Raw genomic sequence first — 12,020 nt, 5'->3', positions numbered from 1 at the left:
AGTTTCTCCACGATGACTTTATCATCTTTAAGTGCTCCTTTTGTATCTCGATCGTCCAGGGGCCCCAGTGGTAGTTTAGCAGGCTTCCTGCTTCTGATGTTCTTAAAAATATTTTGTTATTACAGAGGTTTTGACTAGCTGTTCTTCAAACTCCTTTTTGGGTTTTCTTATTACATTTTTACATTTAATTTGGCAGTGTTTATGCTCCTTTCTATTTACCTCACTAGGATTTGACTTCCACTGTTTAAAAAGATGCCTTATCTCTCACTGTTAAGCCATGGTGGCTCTTTTTTAGCTCTTTTACTGTGTTTTTTAATTTGGGGTATACATTTAAGTTGAGCCTCTATTATGATGTCTTTGAAAAGCGTCCACGCAGCTTGCAGGGATTTCACTCTAGTCACTGTACCTTTTAATTTCTGTTTAACTAACCTCCTCATTTTTGCATAGTTCCCCATTCCGAAATTAAATGCCACAGTGTTGGGCTGCTGAGGTGTTCTTCCCACTACAGGAATGTTAAATGTTATCATATTATGGTCACTATTTCCAAGTGGTCCTGTTATAGTTAGCTCTTGGACCAGATCCTTCCATGATTAAAATATTTTTCTTGATTTCCACAATTTATTTTAAAGCTCATTGGTAGTGACAAAATATTCTGCAGCAGTAGGGAGAAACTCTGCAACTAAAAATATTTTGTTCTAGGATTCTCATTCCTTCCCACCTATTCAAGAGAAGAATCAGTAAAGAGAGACAGAACTTACTGCGGGCGTCTCTTTTTTTTGCTTCATCTGGAATTAAATCTTTCATTGTGTCTGTACTCCCTTCCACACCATGTCTCTTGAAAAACCTTTCATCGTTGTCATCTATTTCTTCATCAGAATTGTCTCCCATTGCCCATCTCAAAAGTTCCACAGCTGCCAACTGGGCGAATCTGCACAGCACAGTCAATAGTTCATAGCCAGTGAAATACGCACGCACCTCTGAAAAAGCAGCCCTAGTTCCACTGCTGATTAGAACACACACACTTGAATATGTGTCGAATAGCAGCAGCTCCCATGTGTTCTTCACCCTCCCATTTACTTCAGTGGTAGTTGGTGTGGGACTTTAAGGTACACAGGGGAGCCTATACCTCTAGTGCACAAGCTGCAGCCAGCTAAAATGGTTTTTTGCATCATTTTGATGAGGCTACACTTCTGCCTCAGTAATATCATGTGGCAGTTAGTTGCACAATTTAATAAGTTGTGCAAAAATGTATTTCCTTTTAGTTATTTTAAATTTATTTTGTCTTTTATTTGAATCAAATAAGCACCTGTGTTATATTTAAGGGTAAACAGGAGTGCCCAGCTGGCCTTCTGCAGTGTTCATTATTTTGTATACCTCTATCATATCTCCTCTCAATTTTCTCTTTTCTAAATTAAACAGGTCTCATCTCGCCTTATACAGAATTTGACCCATCTCTAGTTACAATAGGTATATAAATACCCTCAATAAAACCCTTTGCAACACCAATAGAGCCAAAAGGCTGTTAACCCAAAATTGAAATTCATGAGCTTGATTCTGCTCTCACCTACACCAATGTATATGAGGAGTAACACTACCTGAAGTCAACAGAGTTACAGTGGTATAAAAGCAGTAACTGCAGAATCAGCCCCTATACAAATAAATTACAGCTCAGAGATCTGAACTACTACCTCTTGGCTACATCTTTTGGAGTCTCTCCAGCTTCATTTGTAATGTCACAATCAGCTCCTATTTCAATCAACCATTGCAAGCAGCTTATGTGTCCTTGTCCAGCAGCTAAGGAAAAAGAATATGTACTAAAGTCAATTATACACACTTTTATTCAAAAATGCCTTTTTCCTAACATGACTTGACACCCTCTAAAGTATGAATAGTTTATACATGTCACTAGGAACCTATGATGGAAATATTAGTTTATAATGGGCCAAATGCTACCCCGGAGTATAAGCCTGTTTTTATTTTCATTTCCTCTTTTATGTAAAATAAATGTTATTGGCTGATCCTCAGTTCTGTAAGTGGTGCAACTGTACTGAAGTCAGGAGAAAGTTCTGGCCCTATAGCTATCAGCCTGGAGTTTGATCTCAGGATGCCTCCTGAAGGTACACTACCCTAAGCTTATCCACTACAGGCTGGTCAGTTTGGTCCTTATTATCTGGTGTCCCCAAGTATGTTCTCAGCTGTGTGAAGTATTATGGCTTCTGTAACACTGGGCATCCATTAAAGATTCCATACAGTATCCTAAGGATGAGTGCTGAATGGACAAGAGCTTTGATTGCCTGGAAGAGAATTCTGTTACTGGCTCATGGCTCTTGCAATGCAGCATAACATGAAGCTGCAGATCTACCATATGTTCTAAAACTATGGTGCGGTATTTTATGCTACTTACAGGTACCTTATTTGTCTACTATGCATCCTGGTTATGATTAGGCCCAGATCCTCAAAGGCATTTAGGTGCCTAACTCCCATTAATTTCAATAAGTTAGACACCTAAATTGTTTTCGGATCTGGGCAAATGCTTTTCACAAATGCCAATACAACCCCTGAAAAACCACCAAATGATAGCTGCCACGTGCATGTTTATTTTATCTGGGTGGCAGGCTTTTGGAGAGAGAGTGTGAAATGTCAAGCAGTTCCATTCTTTTTGGTCCTCCCCACCCACAGCTTTGTATCCCTACAATATTACTCTCTCTCCAGTTTTTCTAGCCATCAACGTCATGGGATACCATCTGTTTGCTCCTTATACTGGCTTTCCTTCACCCATCTAGAGCTGATACAAACACTTGACCTGAAATGTTAACACCATTTACAACTTTCTCTTGCTCCTGTTTATGAAGTAACACGCTGGCATCAGAGTGCGGAGAGGAGAGCTTTGCTTGGTTCCCTTTGAGAACTACAGCATTGATAGTTATCAAAGGGAAAATCCATCTCTTTTGGCTTCCCACATAGCATATGATGTCGGAAGTAGGGCATCTGACTCATAATTAACAGTGCTGCAAAAGGGATGGATCTGAATCAAGCAAGTGGTAATTTTTTAGTATATATTAGAAGAAAATCATTTGCCTTAGGGATAGCATCAATTTGAGGAGTTACAAACAAACATTGTAGGACTGGAGAATAATTCCTGGAAAAGATTAAATATGTTTTTAAAAGAAAGCGACAGATTTTTTGATTGATATAGAACAATTTACAATAATATAATCTACTATTGTTCCAATCCTAGGGGACACAGAAAGGAAAACACAGAGTAGGACCCTGATTCAGCAAACCACTTAAACACTCGTTTCTCTTTAAGCACATGAATAGTCTCATTGGAAGTCAACAGACCAAGTGCTTTGTTGAATCAGGGTCTGCAAGGGGAAATGTGTAATGGAAGTTTGTTTGTGTAGACTATATTGGTGGGGTGTCTGTCTCTTTTAGAGCCTGAACCCACTCTGTGCCTCCCTCAAGCTCCAAAAGTATATAGTCAGCTCCTCCTGGACAGCTATGACCTAAGCACAGGGTTCTGTTTTGGCCAGGACAGTCCCTTTTTTAAGCCCTGTCCCAGCTACCCTGACTTTTTCGGCAAAAGTGGGCATTTTCCCAGTTTGCTCCTGCCAACTTGCAGCAAATGGGACAAATGCCCACTTTTGCCAAAAAAGGTGTGTGGAGGAAAATGTCGGGGGGGGGGAAGGGGTGATGCCAGCCCCATACTGGGAGAGACAGGGCTCGAGTGGGGGGCAGGTAGGGCTTGGGTGAGCAGCGACACCAGCCCCGCATGGGCATGGAGGACTGGGCTCCAGCAAACAGCTTGTGCCAGCCCTGCACAGGGGAGGGAGGGTGCCTGGGCAATCCTCATGTGGTGTCCCATTTTCCCTTTGGGAAATATGGTCACCCTACCTAAGCTGGGTGTCCCTAACACTGAATAAACCTAGTAATCATTAGCTACACCTGGTTCTATGGTATACCTGCTTGCCTGCTGACACAACCAATGCAATGTGCTGGGCCAAAATATTTCCCATAACTTCAGTATCAGATGTAATGCTTGGTGAGAAAATGATGCAATCTGCCAGTATTCAAAAACTGGAGGGAGAATGTTGACAACTTGTTTTATATTTTCCCAAATTTTTAAAAACTTTAATTGCTTTTCTACCAGCTTTATAACTGGTCAACAAAGGGAGGGAAATTATGGAAATCTTACAAAAAAATTCCCTTTTTGTTTTCAAATTTCAAAATTAGAAAAATTTTGATGAGCTTTAAAGGCAAACTGCAAAAAATAGCTCACACCTTCTGCATCACTCTGCTGCAAAGCAATGTGTTAGATAGCCCTGTATATACAGCATCATAGTCCTCCACAGTGTACTACTGTATGTCTATCATGTGGTTTTGTATATTGCACATCACCATAGTGTTCAAGTGCTTAGAGAGTAATGATGCAGTTCACAGTACAGTACAGTTCCATAGCTACATACACAGTATTTCTAAAGGTTGCATCTAAATGGATTAGAGTTGTTGAGTTTTTAAAAAAATTTCAATTTTTTTGGCCTTCAACTTGATTATTCTCATTTTTAAGCAATTCCCACCTATGCATGCATGCACCACCAAAAATGGATGTAATTTACTGTGGGAGAATGTACCTCTGTATTCACACCCTACACACTACTGTAATAATCTTTGTACAAAGTATGCCTTATGAGGTATCATTTGAAAACTCATAATTTGCTGCTCATTATTATCCTGATAAAATGTGTATGTCCCCATTGTATGTGAAGTTATAAGATTCCACTATATGGTGTTCACGTTCCATACTGAGGTTGGCAAATAGGTCTGTCTCAAACAAAGGAATGTATGCTCTGTTTATTTGCATTTAAGCAGCAAACAGAGTCCTGAAGCAGGAAGGGAAACAAAGGAAGCTCAAACAGGTGAGGAAAAAGCAGCAGGGAACATCCTTTCCCATAGACTTTTGTCTCCTGGTACTCAGCTGGAAAAGTTTTTTAAGATGGGGGACAGAAACTATAAAAAGGAGGGACAAATATCTCAAGGACCCCATCTCTCTCTCCCTGCATGTCTCATTGACAGCACCTGAAGCAACAAAGGAAGCATTCACTGGATACAGGGAGAAGGGGTCCTGACCTAAGAAGATGGTCAGTAAGACTGATGAAAGCATGTGGTGAGAAAACAGTGCTTTGAATTTAACATAGTTTGTTAATTTAGGCATCAGCATTTTAACTTTGTTTCTTGTAACCATTTTTGACTTTCATGCCTCATTACTTGTACTTACTTAAAATTTCTCTCTTTGTAGTTAATACATTTGTTCTTTGTTTCATCTAATCCAGTGTGTTTAAACTGAAGTTTTTGGGAAACTCCGTTTGGGGTGGCAAGTTGTATATATATTATTTCTATTAAAGAAATAACAGACTTTATATAAACTTGTATTGTCCAGGAGAGGGTGGAAATTTCCTGGGTGGAAATCAAAACTGGGAGTGTGTTGGGGTCACCCTGCAGTATAACCTAGGCTGGTGAGAGCCAAATGTGGCTGGCAGGCTGCAGTTACACACAAACACTCAGGTGTGGCTTGCATGCTGGATGGCTTTGTGAGCAACCCATGTGGGAACTTCTTCATCAAGGCATTGTAAGGCACTCCAGGTTGCAGGGCAAGGGTGGCACAGCTGCTCATATAATCTAGATTGTACCCAGATATACACCTTACATCCAGCTGTTTGCAACCTGGGATGCAGATCCTGGACTAGGCTTAACAGGCTGCTGACTGGAATGGCTAGAGTGGCTGCCACAATGCCGAAATTTGGCTTACTTCAATCTTCACAATGTGACTGAAGGGCAGTGATGAAGATGGTCAAACATGGTGGGGAAATGCATGATCAGGAAAACTGGAGAGTGCACTGTACCATCTTGCTACCTTTGGTGATGCAGCAATAACAATCTAGACTTCAACTTGTGATGCATAGAAAGGATGACGACCACCAAATATGTATTTTTGTCTGCATAATCTCTGCTGGCTGCCCTTTGGAGCCCTTGGGAAAATGAAATGCTGTAGTTCATGAGCTTACCTGATGAGCAGCTACTTAAATAAGTAAGTGAACAAGTCAATAACAAACAGTAATGAGCTGCAACACAGTTCCTAATTACTGACCTTTGTGCATGAGAGTGGATCCCTTATCATCCCGCTCATTAATATTGATGATTCCACTTTCCACTAATCTTCTAAGTGTCACCAAGTCCCCTTTGAAGGCAGCAACATGGGCTGGAAATGCTAAATCTGAAAAATAGAACAGACATGATTCCACATAAATGCCAGTAACTCCAATAAGCAGGCAAACAAGCTATTTTTTCACCTCACCTTTCATAGTTTCTCTCTAAATAATAATTTAAACATGGAAATGTCATACTTGTTAGTGAGGTTAATGCACCCTTAATTGGTTGAAACACGGCTGCAGAACATAGCATTATCATCACAGGCTTCACTAAGCATGTCTTGGCTGCTGGCTACAGGCATCTTATATAGTTTTACAGAGAGGAGATTCATTTCATATTTCTGTAGTAATAGATATACCTTTGGTTGAAAGTTAATGGACTAATAATGCTGGAAACTGAAGCTATCTCCTTATTTTCAAGTCAATGGTCCTAGGTAGGATATACAATGTATTAATTTTTCTTGGTGGAAAAATTATCCATTGAGGCACTTTGATTTTTCTTGTTAGTTGATATGATTAATACAAAGAAAAGACTAATAGATATGGAATGAGTGCTTGAAAAATCAAGCTAGTCTTCCCTTCAGAATAATCATAATAGGCCAGCTTCTGCTATCCTTTCTCTTGAATAATACCTTACTTATCAAGTAGTCCTATTGATTTTAGTGGGACTATTGCCAGAGTAAGGTATAACTCAAAATGAATAAGGGAACCAAAATCTGGTCCTAAATACGTAACTGCCTGGAAATTTGTGGACATTGGAATATGTGTCAGATTCTAAGAGGAACATGAACAGCTTTGTATGAAGTGAGCTGTAGCTCACGAAAGTTTATGCTCAAATAAATTTGTTATTCTCTAAGGTGCCACAAGTACTCCTTTTCTTTTAGCTTTGTATAACTAAAGCAAAAGGACTGCATAGCATAGTGTTGCTGTTTTGTTTTCATTATGAGAAAATCGGAGACATGACACGCATGTAAATAAAGCTAACAACTATCGGAAGCTTCAGCTGTTTCTCACACTGATTATACACACTGTTCCACTTGAAAGTTAGAATCACCTGCTGTCCAGATCATTTGTATCAATCATTTCTACAGAGTTATTGTTGCATTGTGGCATTTTCTGTTTTACAAGCTAGTATCTCGGAAGCTTTTCAGGCACCTACTCACTTTCCTGTTCTTCTGGATGATCTCTCTCATGTTCCACATCGTCGATGTACTGTACAATATTATCCTTATAGAACCTCTGTGCCAAGTCCTTTGGGGTCTCCCCATGGTCATTCCTGGCTTTCAAAGTGTGAGACCACTGGCCATTTTACTAACCAAGAACTTAAAACAATGCAGGTGGCCCTCCATTGCTGCCAGATGAGCTATTGCACAAAGGAAGAACATGGCAATATTAAACCTGAGCACAGCCACCTGCTAAATGAAGAGCTACTTAGCTAAATTATTGTTACTGTTCAGTCTGATTTAGACTATTGATCAGATGTCAGATAACCAAGGGTTACTCAGTTTTATTAGGCAAAGACAAAACATCATAATACATAAATATGAGGATTAATATCTCACCAGTCCAGAAAGCAGCTTCTCAGCAGCTTCAAACCTGCTCCAAAGTGTGAGCTTAATTCACCTTATTTATATTTGATGTACATAGTGCAGTTATTTACAACAAGCAGAAGATTAATCTAATTTCATATCTTTTTTTCAAAATACAAAACATAAATTTCCCCTATAATTTCATTTCTAAACAGAATTCCTATTCCTTTTCTGTCCTGGATTGTTGTATAGTATTGCTGTGTACAGCAGCTGCTATGTTCTACCCCAAAGGTGGCTCCTTTGTAATGGTGGGTTACATGTTACCTTGCTGATGTTACAGGGTACTGTAAAGCTTAAATATTTAATGTTTGTAAAGAGCGCTGACAGCCATAATTAAATGAGCTATGGAAGTGTGAAAAATATGCTCATTGCATTATAAACTGTAGTGTTCTCCATTCCCCTCAGTGGGAAATGGGAAGGAGGAACTGAATGTCAAATAAAAACTTATTAGTTACCTAATGTCACTGCATGAAAACATTCTGTATAATATGGCTGATATGCTACTGACAGAAAGATGGAATATTTCACTGTAAAGTCTATTATTGTAAAGAAATAGTTTCTCTTCAATTAAGAATTCTATTATCCTTGTAATAGCTAAAACATTATATCCAGTTCAAGCACCACTAATGTATTTCATTTAAGTAAATTCTTGCAATGTGTAAACTAAAGGAACTATCTAACAAACTATGCACACCCTTCCACTCCATGCAAATTCTATGAGGCTCTGCAGTAAAAATGCCTGCTGCATAAGGCCAGAATTCAAGGGGTGAAATCATGACTCCGTTGAAGTCAATGAGAATTTTACCATTGGCTTCAGTGGAGTCAGGATTTCACCCAAGCAGATGCAGAGTTTCCCAGGGAGAGGTGAGTTCAACATATATATGCTTAACGTTAGGTACAGATTATTATATTGTAAGTAGGGCTGGTAGTACTGCCTATTCCCTATTAGCAAGGTGGCCCGACACTTATTATTATAAGATCCTGTTTCAGTTGCTTATAACTTTGCTGAACTTTAACCATTTAGGCTGAAATTTTCCATGCCAGGCATCTGCCTCAGGCTGATTTTTTGTTGTTGTCGTCATTTAATTTCAGCCAAATTATGTTGTTTTGCCCATTTCAAAAACTCTGTTAAGGTTTTCTTTGAAAAGGTCTAGCACTTCCACACTTTGGAGCAGGGATTTGAAATTAGGCAGGCAGGTGGCCTTTGTGTCAGGGATATGCCTTTTGCCATCCTTACCTTGTTCTAATCCCTTCTCCCCCTCCAAATTTGGCCAAGTTATACGCCTTTAAAAAAATCGCAGTTTGCACATGCTCAGTAGAGACTTCTTAGATTTTAGCAGCTAAATTCCCTGAAGATTCCGTCCATATTGGGCATGCTCCAATCCAGGGCTGAGCAGGACTTTTCCTGCATCTGCTGCAGGTCATGCTGATTCTGGGTCCATACATGAACTGAGAACTGGGAGACTGTTTCTCCTATACTCTCAGTGACTCCCCATCATTGGGCCAAGGCAATGTACAGGAAGAAGCTGCCTGATTCAAATGCAGAGGGGACAAGAACCAGATCTGGAGCAGGGCAGGAGGAGTAGACTGGGACAAGGAGCCTGGGAGAGGAGACAAAGATTGCTTGGGCCAAGAGACTGGGAAAAGGAGCTGGCAGGGGATGACACTGATATTTGATGAGAAGCCTGGGAAGGGAGACTGGGGCTAGGAGCAGGGAGCCAGTGGAATGTATGTGGGTGGTGAGTGGAGTTTTGGGTGGAGAGAGAGACAGAACGGGAAGACCAGGCAATGGAAGACTGGGACCAGCTGGACAAGGGGACTCGACATTGTGGGGGACTGGGACGGGTATTCTGAAGGGGTGAGACTAGGGGCTTTTTTAGACAAACAGTGCATGATAAAATGGAGCGTAAATCTACCTTGCACTTGCCTGCCATGCACTAACTGTCCGTGTGGACCCTGCCACCATGCACTAAAAGTTCCTAGTGCACTTTGATCTACTTCTGTTTCAAAGCAGAGTAGATCATAGTGCATTCAGGAATTTTTAGTGTGCAGCAGCAGAGTCCATATGGGCAGTTAGTATGCAACATGCTAGTGTGATGCAGATTTACACTCAAGCATGCTGTGCATTAAATGTTCATCTGGACAAGTCCTAGGACCTGCTGGGCAAGGAGACTGGGACTAGGATGAGAGACTGAGAAATGGAGACTGGAACTTTGTATGTGATGAGAATGGGACTTGGATGAAGAGCCAGGGATGGGGAAGAGATAGAATTGGGACAAAATCAGATGATCCAGAATGTGATCTCAGTCAAATGTAAATCTGAAATAACTCCAATGAAGTCACTGGGGTACTCCAGACTTATTCCAGTGCCACCAAGTTCAGAATATGGCCCAATAGTTGCAACTTGGGATATAGGAATGGGAAAGTGCCATAGAATGTGTTTGATGAAACTCATCACTGGTTTCCATTAAAAAAAGTCAGCATTAACTAACAGTTACCATGCATCAGCATTATGGATAACATAAATTCCCCCAATTCTTAGAAGATAACTGTGGCAACTGTGTGAAATCTGTTAGCAAATATTGCTAGTCTATATGGCTTATCATTTGCTAAATATTCACATAACAAAACAACTAAAAGCCAAAAGTTAGAGCTGTAGACTTCTTTTTCCCCAAGGTACCTGGAAGATTTCCATTGTTATCCACGTCATTTAGTAGCTCCCCATCTAATAAGAAGCTGCAAACAACCCAAGCGGCCATGAAAAGCAGCATAATGAACTGGCTTCCAGTCATTCTTATCTGAAACATTTGCATCCTAGAATGAAAGCAGCAGGTTCATTTATTTAGTTCCTTTATGTTTCAGTGGAAACAACATGTACATCAGAGATTATATTTGTAAATAGAAATCAGGTATATAGTAGGTAACCAAAACAGTTATGAAAACCTATATTACTTTTAAGTTACTTTAAATAAGATGCTATGAACAAATTTTCCCATTTATAGGCATATAGATACATACTTTCCCCTATGTTTTTTTGTTTTATTTAAAAAATTAAAACACACACACACACACACACACACACACACACACACACACACTATATATATACACATAACATTTTTCACATACTCTGGCCATGTTGCTGCTCACAATATGTTAGATATAAATATGCATTTATTTAAAGCTAAAAATATTATGATTGAAAAGATCATGATAATAAAAGCTTTTGATCTCTATTTAACTAAGTCACTATCAGCTAATGAAATGTTCTACTTTTCCAAAGTATTCATTCTCTCTAAATTCTTGGATCATTTTCCTTATATGCCTCAGAATAAATAACATTAATTTAAACAAAGTATGCTCTCACCAATGCGCACACACAATAACTAAACTACAGGTCAAATCCTACAGTCCTAAGTCGCATCAAATCAATGGAAGTTTTTGTTTGCAAAAGTATACCATGATTTGGCCCTCCTGTAGGGAGTTGTAATGGTATAATGCAAGTGTACCATTTCTCGAAAAAAGAAAAAAAAAATCCCCTCAGAAGATAACATTTCCTCACCATTCCACTCCGGAGTATGGTTTGTAAAGTGTATGATTGTCCATGGGCTGCAGCTAGGTGTGACGGAGTGCATCCTCGGTCATCTTGAGCTGTTAAGTTTACTCCATTCATTACAAGGGCCTAAATAAATACAAAGCAGAAATTCAGTTTACAAAATTAAATAGCAAATGTCGCCTGGGAGGATTACTTTATACTGTCAGCAGAGTAACTTCTGGGTGAAGTAGGAAGGAGTATTAAATAAGTACATGGATGTTGTCTTCTCTCATAGCAATGAATGCAGTATATTGTGCTGCCCCATCTCTCTGTCTTATAGCCGCCTGTTGTCTCTTGCCTTATACATAGATCATAAGCTCTTCGGGATAGAGACCATCTTTGCATTCTGGGTTTGTACAGCAGCTAATATAATGGGGTCCTGGTCCCCAACTGGCCTTCTAGGCACTGTCACTGTACAAACAATAAAGAACATAATAAGAATGTATAGGTAGATCTATATTGTGTATTATTTATAATCAGAAATGTTTCTAATTCTGAAAATATCTAGCTGAGGTTTCCAAAGCTATCTAAGGCAGGGAACTTTTTTCTTTCTGAAGTCCCCCCAACATGCTATAAAAACGCCACAGCCCAACTGTGGCATAACAACTGGTTTTCTGCATATAAAAGCCA

At 39.6% G+C, this 12,020-nt stretch overlaps 1 protein-coding gene across 1 annotated transcript in view; it reads right to left on the bottom strand.

Annotated features, from left to right (window-relative positions):
• The window catches only part of ANKRD42 (ankyrin repeat domain 42), a 51,398-nt gene that overhangs the window by 18,104 nt on the left and 21,274 nt on the right, over positions 1-12,020 (bottom strand). Inside the window, 8 exon segments of the mRNA XM_043504102.1 lie at positions 759-928; positions 1,689-1,794; positions 6,146-6,271; positions 7,370-7,504; positions 7,507-7,569; positions 10,476-10,510; positions 10,512-10,609; positions 11,358-11,477. Of these exon segments, the coding sequence (XP_043360037.1) occupies positions 759-928; positions 1,689-1,794; positions 6,146-6,271; positions 7,370-7,504; positions 7,507-7,569; positions 10,476-10,510; positions 10,512-10,609; positions 11,358-11,477 (853 nt within the window).

This window comes from Dermochelys coriacea, chromosome 1 (assembly GCF_009764565.3).
Source record: "Dermochelys coriacea isolate rDerCor1 chromosome 1, rDerCor1.pri.v4, whole genome shotgun sequence".
NCBI lineage: Eukaryota > Metazoa > Chordata > Testudines > Dermochelyidae > Dermochelys > Dermochelys coriacea.
This window is presented reverse-complemented; position numbering and strand designations above follow the sequence as displayed.